This window comes from Parambassis ranga, chromosome 14, assembly GCF_900634625.1.
Source record: "Parambassis ranga chromosome 14, fParRan2.1, whole genome shotgun sequence".
NCBI classification, from domain to species: Eukaryota; Metazoa; Chordata; class Actinopteri; family Ambassidae; genus Parambassis; species Parambassis ranga.
Genome location: NC_041034.1, coordinates 4,622,484 through 4,647,139, shown reverse-complemented (window position 1 = coordinate 4,647,139; position 24,656 = coordinate 4,622,484). Strand labels below are relative to the sequence as shown.

General features: G+C 41.2%; 2 protein-coding genes across 2 annotated transcripts; one reads left to right on the top strand and one right to left on the bottom strand.

Moving 5' to 3' along the window:
• Nucleotides 1–96: 96 nt before the first annotated feature.
• Nucleotides 97–24,188, top strand: capn5b (calpain 5b). Its single transcript, XM_028421549.1, has 13 exons — nt 97–222; nt 6,499–6,672; nt 12,372–12,503; nt 16,610–16,818; nt 16,922–17,114; nt 18,273–18,466; nt 20,378–20,455; nt 20,706–20,901; nt 20,984–21,106; nt 21,208–21,404; nt 21,682–21,809; nt 22,690–22,820; nt 24,006–24,188. The coding sequence occupies exons 2-13, from the start codon at nt 6,508–6,510 to the stop codon at nt 24,186–24,188; spliced, it is 1,929 nt and encodes a 642-aa protein (XP_028277350.1). The 5' UTR covers nt 97–222; nt 6,499–6,507.
• On the bottom strand, nt 14,441–24,656 carry ompb (olfactory marker protein b). Its single transcript, XM_028421599.1, has 2 exons — nt 24,640–24,656; nt 14,441–14,924 (listed from the first exon to the last, which is right to left on the bottom strand). The coding sequence occupies exons 1-2, from the start codon at nt 24,654–24,656 to the stop codon at nt 14,441–14,443; spliced, it is 501 nt and encodes a 166-aa protein (XP_028277400.1).

Sequence of the window (24,656 nt, the reverse complement as noted above, 5' to 3'; positions counted from 1 at the left end):
GATCTTCCTGTTTTCGCGCCGCCGCTTGTCGCTGCCTGGGTGAGGAGGAGAGGAGAGAGGAGCTCCGCCAGCGGACCAGGGAGAGAGGGAGAGAGAGAGAGAGAGAGAGCGTGGAGAGGATTCCCAGCAGCCCCCGGAGAGTGAGAGCCGGACCGGCTGGACCCCCCCTCGGAGGAGGACCCGAGAGAGACCCACGTTGTCACGGGAGAGGCCTCGGTTCAGGTAACCAAGCATTTTAAACCGGTTCATGCTGCTTTCCCCGGGAAGGCAGGTGCTGTTTGAAGGGCTGCTGGAGATGGAGAGGCGGCGGTCCAGCGAGTCGCACAAAACGGCTTGTTAAATCTCAGGAGATCCGAGATCCTATTACTTACTTACAGTAGCCGACTGATTTATATGGCTTCAGTGCCCAAGGTTGCTGAGCCAAGAACGTGAGGTGAGGGTTGGGGTGAAAGGAAAGCTTTGTCAAACCACCGTACTGCACCGGTGTAGAATAAGCAGTGGGTTGTACTTTGCGCAAAAATAGCGGCATATATCACTCATCGTAGATACTAGAGTGGCTGTTCCTGCTTTCCTGTTGTTATCTGTGTGCTTCTAGGTTAGTTTTAATGTTCCTGCAATACATGGGCGTCAATTAGGTTTGGAAATGTAGGGGGTTTCACTGTAATGTTGTTATAAATACACATAAATACAATGCACAACAAAGAGAAAGGCACAGTTGCTATGAATTTATGGGGGATCCATATCTGAAAATAACATCATCGGAGCATTAAAGCGAAAGCTCCTGCTGACCAAAAGGTAATATTACTTATCAATAAGGGCTTCCTAAGCTAAATTTTAAGTTCTGCTGCAAATTAAAATCAAATATTGAATTTTTGCTGGATGCTGTGAAGCCTGTTTTTTTTTAGGACTAATAAATTAATGAATTCAGAAGTATATTTATTCTGCAGAGTACCAAGATGGGAGCGAATGCATATTAATAGTATGTGCTCTTGTAAAAGCATCGGTTAAGACTACTTTATTCAGAACTGGAGACTCTCAGTAGGTCTCTGAAAAAAAGATAAAATCACAATGTCTTGTCAGAAAACTTTTGAAAATGCTGTTTTACTATTGGTTTATTTATAAATATGCACAGACATCCAACCTTATGATGCATTATATGACAAAATGTGTCCACATTAAATTGGAACCATCAGTTTTAGTTTGGTTATTAGTTATAGAGAAAATAATAGCTCTAAGTTGTGTCACAACAAAAATATCTATCAGGTTTAAACACATGTCCAACAATGGAGAAATGTTTTATGCTATCACAAAATGATTGTTTATAACTTGGTGTTGACATTTTGGTAAATAGTTTTAGGTAAAGTCTGTGATATATATGGACAATGATATGGTAGCAGGCATTGTGAAGTAAAAGTGGACTCTTTTAGTGGCCAAGCCTACAGTAGCTGGCATCAGGGTAAGATACTGCAGAGAGCAGATCACGATGCTTGGAGGATGGGAAGCTGGGATAGCCCTCCTCCCTGATGCAGGAGAGAGAGGGGTGGATGAAGGATGGTCTGGCGCACCCCTCCCTCCCTTCCTTCCTCATTCTCTCTCTCTCTCGTTGTGGTATACTGGTGCATTACTGCTCCCTGTTCACTTCTCTGAGGGTAATCAGTCTGTCAGCAGTAGCAGACTCAATCAGTCACTCCCCTACCACAAACACCCGAACACACTCTTCCCTGATCTCTGACCAGAATATTACCATGGTCGCCCTCTTCCTGCTGCGTGCATCAACTGGGTGTAACAGTTGTAATCATGTTTTCTAGCAGGAAAGACTGTGTGTTTCTTGTCAACAAATCACTGCAAGTATTGGACAAGGCAATATGTATGCAATTATTACTTGATTTTATTATTCTGTAGCCCACCTACACCGTTTATCTGCACATACAGATCAGACCACTGGATAGACATTTGTGTATCCCTTTCCGTTTCTTAGTCCAAGTGAATCGTTATTGATCTAAATATAACAAAAACACTGCGTAAGACCCTGCTTACACTGTGCACTGTATATAAATATTGTAATGTATTGTGTAATTCCAGAGAGTAGCCTTGAGTTATTAGCAACAACATGGCCACCTTACACCCCAGAATGAAACAGTCATGGTAATCACGGCTTTGGCTGTACTGGCAGGAATGTGGAGTCCTGCTTAGTCTTGTAGCTTAGGAGCTTTCCGTGGTTCTGGAGAGTGCTGTATGGGAATCAATATAAATATTTATGGTAGTGTCTAAGATGCTGTATGTAAACGGAGGCAGCTCCATGTTAATTTATATTATTATTATTATTATGATTTTATATTTTCAGCATCAAAACAAATATTAAAAAAAACTTAACTAGCAAATTATACTAGTTAAAACTAGTTAAAACTTTAAATGCTTCCTTTGTTTTTTGTGTAGTGAATTAAACTTGTCCTCTAGTATGTTCATTTGGACATTTTTTTCTTTTCTGGTCAATCACTTCATTTGTTAATTAAGGTAAATTAATTGCATCATTGTTATTGTAAGCACCTGTTTTTAGGTCAGTAATCACAAATTTCATAATTATGCCTTTGTACCTTCATCAATACTCTTAATACATCTTCCACTACCCGGCAACACCAGCTGAAAGAGATGAATGTTGACATCTGCTGACCAGCAGCTACTTCTTCTCACTGGCAGGCATAGCAGAATGAAGCCAGGGCAATTTGCAGTCTGGACTGATGCTCATATTCTGCCATTTGTGCTGTGTGTTGTTCAGTTGTAGCAAAGATCATAGACATGTCTGTGACTGTGACTGGTTTATTAACACTGCTGCAGCTTCCCCACCAAAGTGTCTATCCTTACGAGATGACAGGCATCTAATATTGGTGAGTAAACAAACAAGAGTACAGGAGTAGACAGGTTTTAGCTCACAGTCAGAAATAAGAAGGAAGAAAGCATTATGAATTATTTGTCATTCTAGATCAACACTTTGGAGTCACAGTGTAGCTGATGATTAATACACACAGCCAGAAACACTGCATTCAGTGCTGTGTGTATATAATTTATAATGCTCATAGTGTTTGAAGGGGGCATTTGTTTTGTATAAGTCACTTTGCATTCCTGAAAGTATTGATCATTGATTGGCTTTTCCCTCCAGCATTTCGGCGCTTACCAGTGAATCATGATTTCATTGTTTGTGGGGACTTTACTGCATCATATTTTGTTTGTTTTCAGCAACAGTGTTCTTCCTCCTCTGCACATTTTCCCTTAGCAACAGAATACTTGAGACATTTTAGCTTGTTTAGCCTTTAGCCAGTTTCATTTCCTTCACTCATTGGCCACGATTACTTTGCAGTAATAATATAGTGTAGCCCTTCTTTTGACATAGAACTTATATTGAATAATGGGAATAATGTTTTCTTTGCCCAGAGAGAAGAAAGATCTGTTTTTGCCACTTATGACTGATTGAATCTTTCTTGCAACATCTTGTTGTGGTCCTATTTTTCTTGTGTTAAATCTTCCTAAAAATCTCCCATCTGTTTTATTTCCCTACTTGAAGAAGAGCTGAGACCCTAAATCATCATAGATCATGACTTCCTAAACATCTGTCTGCTGAACAGCAGCCTTTTTTTGTCTCTGTAATAAAGCCGCATGGCAATGCTAGAGGAAACACCGGGGAGCTCTCTGTGTGTGCACATCTGCTGACGAAAGACTCTTTGGTACATCTGAAGCCTTAAATTTCTATGCTCACTGTACACTGTACCTTTACTGCATATATAATCAAAGCACTCACACTGTGTGGCTGTGTGATTCCGTGAGGTTGCCGGGCTTGGCTGTAAATATTTGGGTCAACCAATGATAAACCCAAAGATTTGGCAACATACTTACAGATGTTCACTGTAACAATTGGCAGAAACAAGACATAATAGGTTTTTTTGTGAACCTCTGCAGTATTTGAAGTTGGTTTAACAGAGGGGAAATAGAAGAGCAGAGGAGCGACAGTCTTGACAAAACAGGAGTCAAGACTATCTTGTATATACTTAATAAATTATAAAGTATTGAACAAGGTAAAGCTAGTTTCATTTGGTTTAGAGTACAGGTGGCTGTTTTTTTAAAGGAGAATGTTAGAGCCTAAAATAGACCTCCTATTTGTCAATACTGAACTATGTGGATGCTTGTGCCTTATTAGTTTATAATTCATTGGGAAATTTTCTGATGAAGTAACTGACTGTTATTGAGCTTACCATGTGGTAAAGGTGTACAGCGCAGTTGCTTCTTAGGATTCGTTCTCTGCAGGTAATGCTGTTGGCAGTCCACAGAGGCCAGATGACAGCATGGTTTTCCCCATTGCAGTCACGAGCTAAGACACCAGGCCATCTGTCAGATTTAGCTTCCAACTGCGACCTCCTCATTCCCCCAGGAATTTATTTTATCACTTGCTCAGTCAAGAGGCAGCTAGCTTGTTAATTCCTCTGAATTGAACTTACTGGATATTTTTTATTTAATTAAGGTCAAAACAGGAGCAGATTAAAGGCTATAGTTAAATGTAGACACATGTAGACCTTCACCACAAGGTCAACATTCACAGTTCTTTGTGAAGTCTTCATTTATTACACATATTTAATCATGGAGTTGATTGGCTACTTTGCTACTACAATCTGCTACTACAAAGTTTCTCAGCCTCTTTAGATTCAACATATCACAAATCTGCTAGAAGAATTGGATTTCCCTGAATGTCAGAAAAAGTTAGTCTTCAAAGCCCTCAGGTTAATTATATCTGAAAGGTACTGTAGTCAGATTTCACATTGCTCCTGATGTCCTTTTGATGTGGCGCCTCTTCATTTTGTGTTCACTTCATTTCCCCCCAGATATTAGATGTCATTGAGCACAGCTAGAAGGTGAACAGGTCAGCTCAGCCCAATTAAAACTTGCTTTATTTAATAGTGCTGCGTGGTAGTGATGTGGCATTGGGGATTGAAGAGAATTAGGTTGTTTTACCTTTTCATCTTATATTATTGCTAGTTAAGAATATGCTTTTGTTTTTGAAAGGTTGAACCCAAACTCAGACTTTTCACTGTGTGAGATGTCTGTGGCTGGCAGCTATTGTACATTAGCTACAGTTGTGCGTAATGTTAACATTACAATAACAAAAAAGCAAAAATCATGAGTGTAGCAAGAGTTTAGTACTGAATCAGTTTTTTTAATGATGTGAACACTGCGCAAACATCATTTATATTCTGTTTATATGTCTGGTCATGGTGCAGCACCACCTTTAATACGACATCCTGTTTGTCCTGCATCAGCGTGCAGCTTTCCTCATCCCGAAAGGATATATGGATAGTATGTGGATAACAGATGTAATGGATGACTGCACTACTCTCTAAACACATTTTGCTCTAACCAAGGCTGACACAAACAACATAACAGGAACATTTCTTTAGGGAGTTTAAAAACGTTTGAGGAACAAGCCCTCCCAGATCATCTGAACATCTCTCCCCTGGTTCCATGTTGTAGCACAGCACCAGTTAAAATCAGAGTCCTTACAGAGACTCAAGTGCCTTGTATAGCTGGAGTATTCCATCTCTTTTTATCATTCAGGATGTGTTAGTTTCAAAACAGCAATACTGTACCTACAGAATGAGCTTTCACTGCTAAGATTAGCCACCAAAACATTTCTTTGGGATAAAAGAAACTACAACAGGTCCTGTGTTGTTTTTAGTATCTGAACGAACAATGGACAATGGATGATCCTTGTTGTCTTTTTGTCGATGATGACACGTTTTCACTTCAAAATAAAGCCGGCTTTCACATTAACCTTGGGAGCAGTAGGCCAGAATTGATCTGCATAATGTGGACTTGCCTTGTCTTGACCTCTGCCATGTCTTTGAGATTGACAAAGGTCAGTATCACTATTGAAGCAATGGAGGCTTGACATTTTGTGCTCTATATGCGTTAGTGTCCACCCCTCAAACTAATGATAATACTTTAAACTTCAGTTGAACATCGTCCACAGTGTGTTAGTATAAGCAAGGGTATAACTTGGAATGCATAAACAGAATTCTTCAGTCCCATCGTCCTAAGGTTTTTGTTGTTGTTATTGTTGTAAGTCTTTATTTGACTCTATCAAGACTCACCAAGTCCCTCTGCATGCCCTGAGCTGATCAATATGTACATGGCTCCTTCAATGCATAGCGATGATAATTAGGCCTCGGATGATATCAGTGAATTGACAGATTAATCATTTTGACCCAGTGAATCCAGGCTGTGCTCAAGGCAGCAGCACACATCGACTTTCTGTTTCCACTGAGAGCTTCGGCTGTTAAGGTATTACAGGCTGCTGGATCCTGCTGTCAGTCTGCTGGTCATGTGTGAGTGAAACAGGAAGAGACCTAAAGTTAGAAGCTGTGTGATGATGTGATGTTAATCTGTTTAGAGGATGCAGTGTTCAGCTTTGGTCTGACTGGTGTTCCTCCTTCTTCTCTTGGTTGTATCTTTCAGGGCTGCAGGATGTTCACTTCAGTGAAGGCCTTTGAGGGACAGCAGTACTCCACCCTGAAGAGGCAGTGCCTGCAGAGTGGCCTGCTCTTTGAAGACCCTCGCTTCCCCGCCACCGACGACTCGCTCTTTTACCAGGGCAACAGAATTGGACGTGTCGTCTGGAAGAGGCCTCGGGTAAGTTTGTTTGCGCTGTTTGGGTTTGATGCTAGTGATAGCATATAGATGTTTCTGACTATTATCAGGCACTACAAGCTTCAAAACGATGAGTGCAAACAGGTATGTAAGCTCATCATATTGGAGGTAAATAAAGTACCTGCCCAGTTGGTATCTGACATTATAAACCTGTGAAGTGAAAAACACAGAGGAGAAGATCCAGAAAATGATCTAAGGAAATTTAGGGATTCTTTGTCTTGGAACCTCTAAAAAGCTGTTTATCTGATTGCTGATTAGCTCAATCACTCTTTGATCTGCGTGGCTGGAGCAGCATGCACAGAAGTCTGTAAATTAGCATAATGTTTATTATGTTTGTAATATATTCAAGTGTTATTGATGCTGCTGCATTTAGCGCTTAAGTTGTGTGACTTGACAAGAAGCCTAAACGCATGTAAATACTACCTGGATGTGCTGCCTGGGTGCTGTTGTAGTTGTAGCTATCAGCCACCTCTTCTAGTTTTTCAATTAATCAGGAGTAAGGAGGAGTCAGGCACCGCCAAGATGGCAACAACCAGCACACTAACCTGCAAAGTACTCAGGGCAGAAATTCTTCTTTAGTATTTAGTATGATTTGTGTGTTTACCATACCTTAGTAATTCTTTTTCAAACAAATACAATGCAGGGCTACAGTTTCAGTAATTGTTATCCAAGTGTTTGCCCATGGATAGGTGTTGGATAGATAGCTGCTGTTAATATGCTAAAGTGCAGAAGTTTTTGGCAGTTTTAGATGCATGACTTGTGCAGGAGCTTTCACTGGTTTTTATGTACTTTGGGAATTCTAAGACTGACTGCAGTCTGAAACCTGGAATATATTTCTTTGTAAATTAAACTCCGCCTGATCGGATTTTATTCTGATTAATCTGAGCACTGTATCTGCAGCTGTAAAAGATTCACATTTTGGAGCTGTCAGTTCAAGTAAGTTCCCTGCGCGATAGGAGTTTGTTGACCTAAACCGTGACTCGCCATTTATAATTTACCACTAAGATCAGTAGTAATCTGTCATTGCTCCACTGAACTCTTTAGTCTTTTTTTGTATAAGCCGGCACTGTATGTATGTTTCTGTGAAAGATGACATCAGAAGCAGGGCCTCAGGATTTAGTGAGCTGAGTCCCCTGCCACCGTTATCCCCCCCTCACACAGCACGCTGCGGTTCTGGATGGTGTAACCTCCTTCTGCCTGTGTGCCTCTGCAGCGACAGCCAGCGTGCATTGCCATGGAAACTGGGTCACACAGATTACATGTTTGGTCTGTGCTCATGTCAGTCATGGAGACTGAAAACTGGAAGAAGTCAGGAAAAGGAAAAAGCTGAAGGAGTATTCTTTTATTAATCTTTCACCAAGATAAGATTTGTGACATCACTGACAGCAGTGTATGCTGGGAGGTTAGGGATCCTAAACAAGCACATTTTTACGTCAGCTATTTTTAGATATTTGTTCCTCACATGCCCTTTAATTTTACATTATGGCTATTGTTAATGAATAACAGCAAGACCTCAAATTATATATTACCAGGAGGTGGTTCCTGGATTCGGTTGTGTAAAACATTCTTACAGCACACACACATGCTACCATGTAGAGACAGAAATAACATGTCGCTGTGCAAATAAGATAAATAACAGGCTATTTAGTAGGAAAGATAACCTTAAGTGACTTCTCTTTTGATCTGGTGCTATATAGAAAATAAAATGAAAGGAAATTGACTTGACCTTCTTGGGGGGTGGGGTGCCATTGGGGGCGGGCCACCCCACTATGTTAATGCTGATGCAAATATCTGGGTATAAGGTCAGAGTTGTTTTGGTCCAGATTCTGCTCAATCTAATTATTTAACATGTTTTTTAACTGCAACAAGTCATGTGTCAGTTCGGTTTTTTCTCTAAATTTGTCTTAGGGTTATAAATTAATTACTTCATTTGTTACATTTGTTTGTAGAGTATTATTATATTGCTGTTGTTTCCCACTGTGGCTGCATGTTAATCAATCAGCTTAACTGACATCACATTATTAGTTTTTATTCTATGTGTTAGCACTTATTTGCGTCACTGCGACATTGTGTTATAAATCAGGTCTGTTGAGATACAACATTTTGGATCAGATTGGGTCCAAGAATTTTGGACTAGTTATAATATCACTATGCTTTTATAACCAAATATCTCCAAATATAAGATTCCCTTTTGAATTTCAATAGTGCTCTTTATAATGAGAGAAGGCCTGAGTTATATCTGACCGGAAACACCCAAACGAAACAAAACACTAATTCACTTAATAATGCAAAGTCTGTGGCCACCATAAACACATGCTGAATTTGTTCTCTCATCTTCCCCACCACTTACTGAAAGCTCATTTTGAATGCAGTGTTTCATTCAGGCTGAGAGTGCATGATAATGAAGTTAAGCATCAAACTACTTAGAGGCAGAGTGGCTTTGATAGAATGAAATGTTCACAGCAATCAAAATGTAATAAAGTTCCTGACAAAAGCTCATTTAAAGTACTGTATCGCACTCACTGTACAGTGCATCTTTGCACAGTCAAGGTCCAACATGTATGTGCTTCTAACTCCATTGGTGTTAAAATTATAAGGTGTGAAATAACATTGTTGGCTTGTTGAAAGTTGATGGACACACCTATAAATGTTACGTTACTATATCTTTACATAGAGTGGGTACAGCTGTGTTAATTTTAGACATAGATTTTAATATATATCAAGCTGTAGACATACATTTGGTTTCCCATACAGATTTTAAAAACCAGCAGTCAGCAGCAGTCAGACGTGGTGCAGAAAGTAGATGGGTAAAAAAAAGACAGGGATTATTAAACCTGCGAATCATCACTATGGATGGATTTCCAGCTCTCCAGGGCACTCACATTTTTGACTTGTACAACATTTGTATCCTCTGCGTCTACGAGTAAAAACAATGCCTGTGTTCTCACAAGCTTTAACCTGAAATGTGGGGATGCTGTAAACTTGGATGTCCATTGAAAAAGGATCAATAAATTTAAATGTATAAACTTTGCATGAGCTTGGGCCTCGTTTGAGGGTCGACAGGATGAGAATCAACCCTTCTCAGCAGGATGTCTGCTGGATTGTTCATAAATTAGACGACAGCTGAAGCTTCTGTTAAACACAATGTGCTTGAAAGAGGCAAATAGCTTATAACAGTTTTATACGTTGTGCGTGAGGTTGTATTGTATCAGGGTGAAGGTTCACAGCCTTAAACCCCCTCAGAGCTTGTTGTGCTTGGTGTCATCCTTGCTTAGATGCGCCTGGGCAATATTTATGGCTGTTATGAAGTCCCAGTGGCAGAGAGGAGGCTCTAATAAAATGTGCCTCCTCTCGGTCTGTCTCAATGTCTCTGACTGTGACTGCTTTTATCCTTGTGCCCTTCTCCTCTTCTAATTTACTGTTATTGATGTCTTAATTATGTAAGGGTAGGACAATATGACAGTATACTAGTTTTGTTTTATACCTTTTGTCTCATAGTACCTTTGTGGTATTATGTATTCTGGAGAGAAGCTACAGTCACTTCGTTAAACCTCTTTTCACGTACAGCTTATTCATTAATTGCTAATTTACCTGTTGTTTTTGATTAAACTTTACTAGTCACTAAATGCAGTTACAAAGGAATGAAGCTGTTATCTACTAGTTTTTTTATACGTCATCTACACATGAGTACAGCAGCGACACAATAAACTGACGTACCCTTGAAGACAGCAAGAAAACCAGGCTGGAAAGGAAAAGAATGATTATACAACTTGGCTGTAAATACTCCTGAGTCTGTGCCTTGTGTTTTTGTGTGTGTGTGGGGGGGTACTGGTTCCCCTCATGAGCTGAAGAGCTATAGAACTGGTTGAAAGGTTCTCAGTTGCAGAGTAAATGATTAGGCTGTGCTCAGCCACAATATTCACATTACTTCAGAGTCTGCAGTGCCAGGCACTAATCAATACTCTATTACTCTTCTACCTGAGCCAATCCCTGGATGGCAGGCCACCACGGGGGGCCCTCGCCACTGCTCAGACTCCACCAATCAATGCCGTCGTGGACAGGGAGAGGAAACGTGATTAGATATCTTAACTCAGACATAGTTCCACGGAACAACATCCAAACATTGCTTTCCTTCCACAGACACCTTCAGACAGGAAGCACTACAGTGCTGGTCTGTGTAAGGTGAGAGGAGGCAGCTGGTGGAGACTGCAGGCCTCCGGGGAGCACTGCAGTGGCCTCTGCTTCTGATTAAAAGTTTGCTTTTGCAGCATTCAGCTTTGCAGAGTCAGCAAATGACTGACCTTGGTTGTGTCCTGTGTGAGTATGTGCCATTGTGTGTATATGCTGTGATCTGCCTTTGTGTACATACACATAACTTGTGATAATGAGGATTAAAAGGTGGGCTTGAGCCTACAGCAGCTCACATTTTTCAGCGCTAATACATAGATAAACCCTTTTTTTCCCTTTGCAACCAGCAATAAAAGCAGACATATTTATTTTTCAGTAATATACAGCATACAAAAGCAAAAACCTTGCATTTGAGAAGTAGCAGGCAGTGGTCATCAAGCCGACTGATGTTCCAGCTTTCATTGTGTGCGCCCTGGGTTCCATTATGTGTATGTTGCATGAGCAAATGCTCACAGGCGTCCAACTCTCCCCCTCTTTTACTTTTCTAACCCTAGTTGAGTGCTGCGAGTGTGTAAAGATAAAGAGCTGTAAAGTGGTGCTGCGCTTTCCACTGTGTGTTGAGTAATGGCTGAGGTGCCCATCGACCCGCCAGTCCCATAAAGCTGAGAACAGACACAGACGGACTGTTCACACCCGGGCTACTGCAAGCAGAGCCCTGCAGGATGTAGTAAAAAATTAAGTTGTTCCACCTTATATTAATAATCAGATATTGGGTTGTCACAGGGATGATGAATATGATGCAGTTTGTTTGGTGAACTCTTATTGTAAATCAATACATCATGATGTGGCACTAACCTCAGAATATATAGAGAATTTAAGTGATAATTTGAATGTAATTTGTGATACGTTCTTCTTTTTACTCTGCTTTATACTTGATATGCACACTGTGCTGCACACATTTATATGTATTACTTGAAGCAGTGTCAAAATATGTTTATATGGTCATTTTTATTACAAATAGCTTTTTTTGGAAATGTAGCTGTTGTGTATATACAAAAAAGAACGAACAGCACGTCTCTGTAAGTGGCTACTGTGGCACACAGCCTGTAGTAATCATCCCACACATTATCACAGTAACCACAGGAAATCTGATTGTGTGTGTATGTGTCAGTTTTGCATGCATGTGGGTAGGAGTAAGAGTCCCATACACATTGGGAGCAGCTCATTGAACATGTTGTTAGCAGTAATAGGGCTCTGCTTGTACACTTTGTGGCAGAAAATGGACCTCGACACAGCAGCTACAGGAAATGTGATTTCACAAATGCACACAGCCCTCCCACTCTTAGGTAGAAGATCATGAATGTGATACATGGGTGCATAAGGACAGATGGTCTCTTTCTGATTCATGAACTGCCCTCAATAACCCACTTATGCACCTCTCTGTCTGTGTACTGTGGACTGTACTGTTTCCTAACTGTATGCCCTATATTTCAGCAACAGACACACTACATTTATCTGTTTTATTGTTCTTTTGTCTGTTTTGGGGATTGTAGGAGCTGTGTGAAGACCCTCACCTGTTTGTAGATGGCATCAGCGCACATGATTTACATCAGGGACAACTGGGAAACTGCTGGTTTGTCGCAGCCTGCTCCAGTCTGGCTTCCAGAGAGTCTCTGTGGCAAAAGGTTAGTATGTATGCATTGTTTAATTTGCCTTTTCCATGCCAAACACATCATGAAAATATTGGGTAGCAGCCTAATTAACTTATAATTAAAAAGGAAAAGGCATGGGTGTCTTTGTTTAATTTTTTCATATGCTATATATAAATTTCTATTACCATTATAAAAAGAAGTGAACAGCAGTACACTCTTCTCAGTGCCTTAGCTCCACCCAAGTCTTAGCAGACTCCATCAGTCAATCCTGAAGACTGGTGGACACTAATGTGGAGTTTCCAAGGACAAGCTGAAGGCACCAAGGCTGGATGTTATGTGTGTGTGTGTGTGTGGAGGTTAGTAAATGAATTGAGGAGTGTATGCACATTTACATAGATAAGATCGAATTAAGAGATTTGTTACATATATATAGGATGTTTGATTGTTGGTTTCATATTTGAATAAGCCGAAGTCAGCCTCTGGTATGCTTCGGTTCATTTTTTTTTTCACTGTATCTATTGGAGAAGTGTTCTTTGGCATCCATTTTGACAGAGGAAACAAAGCGATTACCGAGGTTTAATGGGATTTGAAACAAGACGCCTCTCCCTGTTTGTAGTGAGACGCTGAATTGTGACAAAAACACCAGAGAGCATGTATTACATGGGAGTTCTAATGAGGTATCCTGCTCTCTGTTTACTCTGAATCTTTATCATAATTAAATTATCCTAGAAAATGAAAGTGAACCTTTTTGAGGCAGGGGTCTGCTTGTTAAAGCAGCGGCCTTTGTACAAAGATGAGCTTTGTTCAGTCTCCCACTCGCCACTAACTTTACGGAAGAAAAACAAGCAATGTTTCACATGTCTCACAGGAGAAGACATTTTCCCCAGTGAAACAGAGTGCTGCTACTTCAAAAGTTGCAGCAGTTCCTTTTTTATTAAGTAAGTGCCCCTCATTTCGTTGTTATTGAGTTGTTGTAACTTCTGATTTTCGCTTTTCTTTCATTTTTTGCATTAATAAAATCATCACTGGATAATAGGAAGAAGATGGGCTAATCTGGCTAAGTTTCTTGGTGAGAGGGTGACAGGTCAAAAATCTATTCATGCATTTGCAATGTAGCGATTTAATTGAGACTCCTGAGAGTGAGCAGCGTTTTTTCAGAGAAAACAGTGCTTCAGCCTCTAATGGTTTGACAGTTCAGGTAGCAAGTTTGTTACATGCTTTGTACCAACACAAAACAAGACTAATTCCTCCTGACATCTGAGTTATTTTCTTTCCTCTCACACTTCTACAGACACTTGTTTTCTCATTCACAGTTACAGTCACTGTTTCATCCCCTGTGGCAGCATATAGCAGTGAGGGAGTGCCTGCAGGAGGTGGAGGCTGAGAGATGAAATCCACATGCCTCCCCTCGCTTGTTTGTCAGGGTCACCATGCAAGACAGAGACAGATGAGGCAGTACAAACCTGTTCTTTCATCCGCTGGGAAATACTCGCACCCATTCACACAAATACACCCTGTCTCTATGCATTATCTCATGAGGGAACACCAAAGCCCTTCAGGACTGGGTGTTTGTCAGACAGCCCTGAGAGTGAAGATAACATTTTTGCTCAACACTGAAGCCCAAAGAAAAACATGGAGAGAATGGAGATACATTTTTTTAATAGTTCGATTTATTAGGATTTAACCGATTTTAACAATTAACAAAGATTTTTAGCAATTTCCCCCTGCGAAATCAATAATGTCTATCTGTCTATCTATGTATCTGTCTATATATGTTTGTCCAACATGAAGGGATGCAACAGGTTTGGTAGCAAGTGTGAGACCTTGCAGGAGGTCCGCTGACATTTGCTTAAGCAAGATCATTTCATACACAAAATGTGGGGTTAAATTAAACGTAACAGATTGTTAATAGCATCCACAACTAAAAGCATACAAGAAAGAAGTGTTTGTAGCATCCATCTTAGTTCTTCTCAACTGTCTGCTGTGAAGGTGATGGAGCAGTCGACCGTCTCAGGGTTGCAGCCTTCCGCAAATGCGAACAGGAAGTACATCACCTTCCTTACCTTTGCCAGCTCTGCGATCCTCTCACCAAACTCATGTGCATCAGCCTCATAGTAATGAATGGGTGCATTGGGGGCATCTTCCTGTACCCTCCAGAAAACCCCGGCAGGCTCCAGTAGCTGACGGGTCATCAGGTTAGTGAGGTCAGGTGTCCAGAGCTGCGATGTGGCCGTGATGGTGAGGCGTCCTGGCTGGCTCAGCAGCACTGTCCATTGTGAGAATCTAAGGGATTGTTTGGAGAAGTCCAGTCGGTACACGGCCTCATTGGATCTCAGCAAGCGCTCACCATCCTGCCTCTTCTGGCCTCGCTGCTGTAGAGACTGAACCCGCAGGCGCATCACCTCTGTCAGCTGAGTGTCCAGCCGGAAGGGCAGCTCCAACTCTGTAGACATGCTTGGACGGCACACCTTAGCAGGCTGAGAGGTCGATACCAACTGCAGGGCTGGATTAGATAAGCAGCTATGTCGAAAATAAGTGTCTTTCTTAAGCTCTGTGTTCCTTTCTGCAGGCTAGCACTGTATGTCTGTGTAGGGTTGATGGGAGAGGGCGGAGCTTACCATGAGGTACATATGAGCATAGAAAAAACAACTAATGACATTTGCAACCACAGTGCAGAGTTTGCCCTTGGGGACCTGTAATTAGTACTGTTTATCACACATTTGTTTGTTTTTGTTTTTGCCTGGTTACAGATCCTTGACTGTAAGCCTGTGTGAGTGGCAATGTGAAAACTGCTCCGTAAGAATAAGGAATCCCCCTTATCTGTGGATCAGATGAGAGCAGGAATGAGGGGCAAGCCCCTTTATACCTCTTGGGACTCATATTGACAGACAGCAGAGGAAGCCAAGGTGCCTTCTGCTTGTGTTTCTGGTCAGTCGTCAGGTCACTTACCTACCAGAGTTCAGTTGCTGCTTAGTGACACAGGGCCCAGATGAAAGTTGAGATAGATGGAGCCTCCCTCTCTATCCACAGTGCAGAGGCAGAGTAAGCAATAGTGAGGTGAAGTGCAAGAGAGATTGCCTCCCAAAGGATTACAAAATGACTCTGAGGTTTCTGTGGTGCAGTGCTTTGTTTTTTTACTTCTTCTCATCCTCCCCTCCCCCCCCCCCCCCCCCCCCCCCTCCTCTCTCTTTTTAGAGGAGCTGTTGCTGCCTCACCGGGCCAGGTCCTCTGGAGAGGCCAGATTCTCTCCATCAGCAGAGTGTCACCTCCTGCAGAGAGGTTTGACAGCAACTGCTGTTCAGTTAGCGCACCTTGACATCTCCAAGGACACCCGCTGGAACACTGTCAGTTAGTTCACATGTGGTGTCATTCACTGCATCATTTGCAGTTTTTATTGCTTGCCATATTTGTACTGATTGAGTTTTTACAGGTGCTGTTACAGGGGGTAGCCTGTACATTGGGTGCTCTTGCTGTGACACTGAGTCACAGTGGCATCACAGAGAAGACAATGTAATTCCTGTAGCAGTGTTTTGCAGCAAATCACAGGATAAAATACAGGCACCATTAGTGGCCGGCACCATTAGTGGCTGCTGCTGAGGCTAGAGGCTCTCTGGGTTGAATTCAATTTAATTTTTTAAAAGATATTTTTAAATTTTTCAGGCACACGTATTTTAAATGTCTAAATGTAACTGCACAGCATGCTCTTTGCTGCTCTGTATTTTTTGCATAGATAGGCCTAACATGTATAAGTTATTCCTGCTCTCTATGTTTGTTTTGAGAATGTACGTGAATATGATATTTGTTCAAAATAACAACTGGAGTTCACAAAATGGAGGCTGGTTAATAGAGTTTCTGTGGACAGCAAATGCAGGCAACTGAAACACACACACACGCTGCAGTCAAACCGTTATTACCTTTCACCCATGTCCTATTACAGCTGGATTTATGACCAAGAGAGCCAAGGTTATAAATTCGTCTCCTAATCCTAAATGCATCAGTAGACATGAGGGGACAGCATGTCTCGCTAGCTGCCCTCTCCATCCTTGTCATTATTTATGCTTTATGGACCAACGGCTGTTTGTTTGGCTTACCTTACCCCCTCTGGTCCTCTTTCCCCTCCCACTTTTCTCCACCTCCAGGTCATTCCTGACTGGAAGGAGCAGGAGTGGGATACAGAAAAGCCAGACTGCTATGCTGGGATTTTCCACTTCCGCTTCTGGCGCTTTGGCGAGTGGGTGGATGTGGTGATTGACGACCGGCTACCAACGGTGGACAATCAGCTGGTGTATTGCCACTCCAATGACAGCAACGAGTTCTGGAGCGCCCTGGTGGAAAAGGCCTACGCAAAGTTAGTATCAATGCCGATAGATATACAGATCCAGTCTTCTCACATTAATATAAAGTGAATAATAAACATAACCGGACCTTTCACCTCTTCTTCCTCCCTGCAGGGTTTATGGCTGTTATGAAGCTTTGGATGGAGGAAACACAGCTGATGCACTAGTGGACTTTACAGGTGGCGTTTCTGAGCCCGTGGACTTGCTGGAGGGTCAGATGGCTACAGATGAGGTGGCTCGTAATCAGCTGTTTGAAAGAGTTCTTAAAGTCCACAACAGAGACGGCCTCATCAGCTGCTCCATCAGGGTAAGTTCAGAGCTGAACTATTATATTGAGCAATGTCAGATTGTGCAAGGAGATTCTATTGAAATCTACAATTCACATCCATCTTTCCTGCTCTAAGGTTTGAATCTACATTGTTTAGATTTTGTTTTTCGAGGTGTGTATTTTTTCCTGTCAAAAACAGCAAATATATTTCTTTATAATTTCATATCATTTCATGTGTGATTGGCTGGTTTTGCAGGTGTTGGAAACAGCAGCTGTCACATTGTGAGAGTTTGTTCTAAAATGTCTGACACTGCTAGAATTTTTCTACAGGCTTTATTTAGCTGCTAAAGCTCCAAAGAGTATTCTGTGAATGTGCCCCAGGAACTACAGTGGTGGATTGGCAAAAGCAGCCATTCACCATATTTTTTGACACAGTTGTCAAGTTTGTGAGTGCGCCCTAAGGTAGTGTTCAGAGTAGTTTTTTTCCTGGCGACAAAAATCTGGAAAGACTGTCTACAGTTGTGTTGACAGCTTTGTGGGGCTGTGAGTGTTGCTTTTGTTTAATGTCAGCATTGTGAAGTCTTCCTAGTAAAACTGTGCATCCCTGTAATAATTTTTTATAAGTATTTCACAGCTTGTTTTTTGTGGAATTTGAGAAGTGTGCAGAAGGGTGCCATTTTGAATTTCATAGTTGAACCCTCACTCCAGTTCAAAACCCTTTTGTGTCCTGGTTCAGCCCTATACAAGTTCAATACCATACTTACAATACCAGAGAGCCAGTTAAAGTAAAGTAAAAACTGCCGAACAAATTGGTTGCTATCGGATTGTAAAGAGAAGTTACACCAATTTAACAAAAAGTGCATCAAAATGAAATCTCCTACCCTACCTTTAAAGCTCTTGGCAGCATTCCAAAATCTGCTCTCCTAAAAATTGCCTAATCCAACAAAAGTGACCTCCTGTACATCAGAGCCATTTGACAATTACAGCTATTTCTGCTCTGATTTAAAATTTGGGGGTGGAAAAACATCTTTTGTGACTACTGGTTTCTGCCTCTGAGCATGTGCTGGAATGTATGTGAAAGTACCCGAGGAGTCATTATGCTAACTATTGAGATTTGTTCCTGCATGTGCTTTTCTAAATCCCTTTTCCCACAGAACCATCTCTTGGTTTTGACCATTTAACATCCTCATATTTCAGGCGACCACGGTTGAAGACATGGAGGCACGGTTGGACTGTGGTTTGGTTAAAGGCCACGCCTATGCTGTGACGGACGTACGGAAAGTGCGGCTAGGTCACGGACTGCTGGCCTTCTTTAAGTCAGAGAAGCTGCACATGATCCGCATGAGGAACCCCTGGGGAGAGAAGGAGTGGAGCGGCCCTTGGAGCGACAGGTAATCACACCGCTGCCACCTACAGGCACAGATGAACTACTGCATCCTGCCCCATGTAAGCTTATTAAGCTCTCTTCATTTGTCTTTTTCACTGTCACACAGTCAGACATGGAACATTTCCAGAACCACTGGAACACAAACGATGGGTTCTTCCTGTAATGTGACCTTAATGTGACCTATACCAAAATTAAGCAATTTGACTAATTAGATTTTTTTCAATGTCGAGTCGCTCTGGTCACTTTGCTCCCTCACAATTTGACACACGAGTTTCTAAGAGACATGATGTGATGAATGAGTGAGCAACAAATGACTGAACAAAGACCGATCTGTATATAATGCACACAGCGTAGACGAGAAAGCAGCACAATGGGAAATGTCATGTAGACAATGAAAAATGGAAATGCAATCAAGCTAATGGGCCTCAGAGTGAACAAGAATGATTAAATTCAACCCTGCTGGAGCGTTACTTGTTTGTAGAGAACGCCATTAGTTCATCTCAGATATCCTCTCCAAGAGTGTTTCATCCCAGTTTTACTCCTCCATTTATGCTACCCTACTCTTCTTACTGGAACAGATAAAACTGAGATATAGTTGCTCCCTTGACGCGTCTGTCTTTGAATTGTTAGCTGGCAGACTGTGAAACAAACAGGGAGGCGGGAAAGCTAGATGATAATAATGGAGTCTGAATTATTGATAAGAATGGAGGATAAAGAGCGACCGTTGTTATTAAAGAGACGTGAGTCATCTCTCTTCTTTTGCCATCATTCATTCACTGTCAATGAATAATTTATTCATGGTTTGATAAAACCTGTTACTGTAAATGGGGCCTGACAGACTGTTGAGATGTGGACGTTTGTCAGTGAATCTTAAGCAGAAAGACATAAACATAAAGTTAATGCACCCAGTAAATGCCTTTGTTTCCCTTGAGCAATGAATACAGAATGGACCCCGATGTTTAGGTATGATTCACTGTAACAAATATTACATACACTTTGTTTTCCAACCAATCATTCAACATTATGTAATGGCCATCTGGGACACAGGCAAACACAATTTATATGTCTGAACTCCACACTGTTAGTTTGAATTAAATTTTACCGTTATTATAATTATCACTAATGAATTCTCTGGTATTAATATTTAAACAAATTCAGCTAATTAGACCTGTTTGTTTTAATATACCGGATTAAAGGGCAGTAAGACAGCAAGGATGTATGACGCATTTGCACTCCCTATTTTAGGGTCCCACAGCAGGCAGAAAGGTTAAATTGGTGTTTATAAGTTTTGATTGATCATCAGTAGGGAGAAAAATAAATAACTGAATGCATGTACCCTCGTAACAAAGACAAATGGCTGCACCTAAAATAGTTTAGGCCAGTTAGAAGGGTTGGAATCACACATGATAAATTCACCATACTGTTCATTAGATGCTGTTTTGTCCAGGCCCAGATCACGTTTGAACGTTATTGAAAAAAATTATTGATTGAATATATTGAAATGTATGCTCAATACTATGTTGGTAAAGGGTAAAATAATACCTTCGTCAGAGAACAGTTTAAAAAAAGTATTGAAAAAAAAAAGTTTAAAAAAAAAAGTCTTATAATTATCCTTGCAGATTCCCTCTAAGCTGGAGTGAAAAAATATTTATTATTATAATATATTATTATTATTTGTTTTACATTTCACATTAAAAGCCCATCAAGGGAAGAAATGTGACCTTTGAATTGCTGCAATAAACATATGGTGTGAAAAAAACTAATTTAATTTCTCCTCAGGAGTAGTTAAATATATTATATATTGTATTATATATATATATATATATATAATATATAATCTAACATAATCTGTCAGATTAGATATATGCTTGTTTCAAATAAAAGTGTGTTTGTGGTGTTTTTTTTTCCACTGCAGTTCAGAGGAGTGGAACAAAGTGAGCAAGAGTGAGAGAGAAAAGCTGGGAGTCACGGTGCAGGATGATGGCGAGTTCTGGTAAGAACCATAAACACATAAATTTCACTGTTGTGTGTCAAAAGTTTTCACACGCTTATTTACTTTCTTACTTTCATCATTTATGTGTCTATTTAATAAGGCTGACAGATGACAGATTTCCCTGTAACATATTGCTCTGTGCCTGGTCTCATTTCTTCTACTTTTATATCAAGATCTCCTCCTTTCAAGCTTTTCCCTCCCATTGGTATCCACCTTCTCTGGTCTCTCCTTTTTTCCTGCCCTTCTGCAGGATGACGTTTGATGACTTCTGTCAGTACTTCACTGACCTGATCCTGTGCCGCCTCATCAACACCTCCTACCTGAGCATCCACAAGACCTGGGAGGAGGAGGTGATGAGGGGTTCCTGGGTTCACCGCCAGGATCCCCTACGCAACCGATCTGGAGGCTGCATCAATCACAAGGCGACCTTCCTGCAGAACCCACAGGTAGGTCCATGTTACCGTGCAACAATAGAGGTGTGTTAACAGTACAGAGGTGTGATGTGGTGTCGTCTTTTTCTTTGGACAGTATGTGTTTGACGTGAAGAAGGTGGAGGATGAGGTACTGATCTGCTTGCAGCAAAAAGAGAAGAGAGCCACACCCAAAGAGGGCAAAGGGGAAAACCTTGCTATAGGCTTTGATATTCACCGGGTAGAAACACACACACACACACACTCACACACAAATATGTGACCATTTAAGAAACAAGTTAGAACACATCTGCCATCTGATGATGTCTTGATGTGTTGCAGGTGGAGCTAAATCGGAAGTATCGTATGCACTCAGCCCAGCAGAAAGTAGCGGGCTCCATCTACATCAACTCGCGCTGTGTCTTCCTCCGGAAGGAGCTGAAGGAGGGCCGATATGTCATCATTCCCACAACCTTTGACCCTGGGCAGCAGGGTGACTTCCTGCTGCGTGTCTTCACTGATGTGCCTTCAGACTGCAAGTAAATGTGTGATAATCTTGCCTGTGTGGTGTTTTCTCAAATTCTTAAATAACTGTACTTCATGATTATGCGATTCTGTTTAAAAATATTGTGAGACAACCTCTCAAATGTTGCTTGGATTTAGTGTTTCTTTCATTAAAACATCCAACAGCAGCATAAACCAGCTGGCATTTTCTACTACTAAACTGCCTGCAACCCTGCTGCAAACTAGCAGCAGAGACATATATCTCCTACTCCAGGATAGGGTGCCGATATTTATGCACTTTTTCTTTTTCAGAGAGCTGACACTGGACGAGCCTCCTCAGACATGCTGGACGGGGATGTGTGGCTACCCTCAGCTGGTCACTCAGGTCCATGTACTGAATGCTGAGGGTCTGCAGGGACAAGACTCTAATGGAGGTAGGAGTGCCACTCAGTGAACAATGTCTCTTCTCTCTGTGGTTTGTATTTGCATAGAATAGAAAACAATAAGAGAATACTTTATTCATCCCAAGCTGGGATATATCGCTATTGCAGCAGCAATATACAGGCACTCAGCATACTAAACATGTACTTCTAATGCTAAAAATAAACAGTATAGACATTATTTACAGAAAAATAGCAATATAAAATAAAAGTACAAAACTAAAGAGTGCAATTTGAAAGTTAAAACCTGTGGTAAGTCTGTCAGTTACAACAATCAGTCAGTGTTATCTGTGGTGATCATCACGTGATTCACAGAGCTTCTGAAAAATCCTACAGAGCTGCATTGCCTCAGTTCTATAAAGAAAAGTCTCCTGAGCAAATCACAAGGTACCACAGCACCACCTGCTGAAACACTTGTTTAGATTTGATATTTGCACTATTTCTAGCTTGTGGTATGCAGCAGCTATCCCTAAATGTCTTAACTGTGTGTGTGTGTGTGTGTTATTATGTCGAGGCTGTGAATTCTTCATCCACATGCTAACTGCCTCAATGTCCACAGGATGGCAGCAAAGCCAGAAACTTCACCCACAATTGATTGAATATACATCATTTTGTCCTTGCTGAGAGAACAAACATGGTGGCGAAAGTTCTCATATCTTGCATTTTTATAAAATACTGCAGCTTCAGGCAGTTAATTAAATAAACCATATGAAGTTATGTTGGGTGATTTTAGTCGAACTGACTTAAACTGACTAAAAATTGATTCAATGACTCATCTCATTAAGGCAATAATGATTATATTATAAGATTGTCTGTACAGAAAGTACACTTTATCAGTGCAGTGTTGATGTGACTCCCCTCCATCCACCCACAGCTGTAGATCCCTACGTGATCATCACCTGTGAAGGAGAGAGGGTTCGTTCGCCAGTTCAAAAGGACACACGGTGCCCAAACTTTGACATCAAAGGCCTGTTCTACCGCAAGAAACCCAAGGAAGGCATCCATGTCGAGGTGAGCTGTCACTCTGCAGCCATCTCACTGTGGGATGTGGCTGATTTCAGATGGTTTCTATCAGCTGAAAAACTGTCTCTGTTTATACAGAACATTGTGTTTTAACAGCACACAACTTGAGGCGCTAGCACAAGCTCCTTTGCTGTACTGAGTAACTGTAATGTTTACAGTTACAGTATACATTATATATCTGTATTATTCCCAACATCTAGCACTATACAGAGCAAACACTCTTTTATTACTCTTTTTAATTTGAACCAGGTTTCTCACCTGCCTTTGTAGTCCTATTTCCCATCATCTGAGTGTGGCTGCTAAGAAACATCCCCAGAGCATCCATAACCAATCAGTTACAGGCTCAATATCAAGCAATATGTGTAAGCTGGTGTACTTGTTAGGAGAATTATCATTGGTAATATGATGTTACATTTACGTAATCGGAGCTGTGAAATTGTATTATCTGTAACACAGTGAGACAGCAGGGAGCATTGGCGTCTGTTTTTATATTCTTATTTTGTCACAATGTGGCGGGGAGAGGGAGAGAGAGAGAGAGAGAGTGTCTCTGCCTCAATTCAGGGGCTGCAGCCTTCGAAGCAGCAGTTGTTATAGAGTGTGAAGTTAGGATGCAAATGCAAAACAAAATGTGATGATGTAAACTAACAAAAGGGAGGTTTATTCAAAACAAGAGAGAGCAGAAAGGAGAAAGACGACAACCAAAAGGGAAGGAAACTGATATTTAAAAATAAAACAGGAAACCAGGGATCATAACAGCAGTCTAGGGAGGTGTGACTTCTTAAAGACCACAAAGGTAGCAACATTAATGTTGTCAAATGATGGTCTGATGGTCTGATTTTGTTTCCAAAGAGTATCAGCACTGTGCTGAGCCTCAAATCAGTTCTCTAGAGAGCATCTCTCATGAGGCAGACGGAACAAACAGATTGCTTGTAATCACTGTCACTCTTCCCTATCATCAGCAGGGGACAAAGATCTTCAATAGTCAGTTTGGTCACCTGCTGGTGGGCTGAAGGTTGTGAATTTCTTTTCTTCTCTGCTTCTTCTTCTGCTACCTTCTCTCAAGTTTCGGTGTATTTCCTCTTTTTTTGCTTATTGCCTTTTTGTCTTTTCTCTTCTCTCTTTTCCCACTGTCCCTTTTCGGATCTCTGTCTTCCTCCCACGAGCGGCGAACAGATCTACAACAAGAACATGATCGTGGACACCTTCCTGGGTCAAGTGATCTTGTTCAGCGACCCCAACGAGCGGCAGGAGCAGCACACGCTTCACCTGCGCGACAAGGGCAGCCGTCAAGACAACGACCTTCCGGGCACGGTCACTGTGCGCCTCATCACCTCCACCACGCTTACCAACATCTGACGCGATCAGTTATACAATTACGATGATCCACGCTGGTGTTTTTTTTTTTTTTTTTTTTCAAATTGAGACCGCCATTCATTTAATCGCTTATATCTGAATTATTGCGGGAGCTCACTGTGTCTTTTTTCTGCCGCTTGCACTCTCTTTGTGTCTCTTGTTTCCTGTTTTCTTTTTCTTCACCATTTAAATTCAGCTTTGGGTAATGAAGGCATCTATCTATATTTTGGGTTAAGCTATCCATAGTAAGTAATGGGGAATTTGTATTGACTGACATTTGATCACATTCCTGCCAGACATATTAGTATGCTTCATTGCCAGTTTTGTAGCTAGAATTCCCATCACAACTGAACTACAGGACAATTTCATCAAATCAATACTTGTTTTGCTTCTTTCTGCACATTATTTTAATCAAACACACACACACACATGCACACACAATACATATGCAGACGTTTCTGCACTCTCCAT

Bases quoted from the DNA above. Each gene is read 5' to 3' on its own strand.
- capn5b (XM_028421549.1), top strand. From the start codon at position 6,508: ATGTTCACTTCAGTGAAGGCCTTTGAGGGACAGCAGTACTCCACCCTG. The intron at 12,504-16,609 runs GTTAGTATGTAT...CTCCACCTCCAG, and splicing joins GAGAGTCTCTGTGGCAAAAG to GTCATTCCTGACTGGAAGGA. The intron at 18,467-20,377 runs GTAATCACACCG...TTTCCACTGCAG, and splicing joins AGCGGCCCTTGGAGCGACAG to TTCAGAGGAGTGGAACAAAG.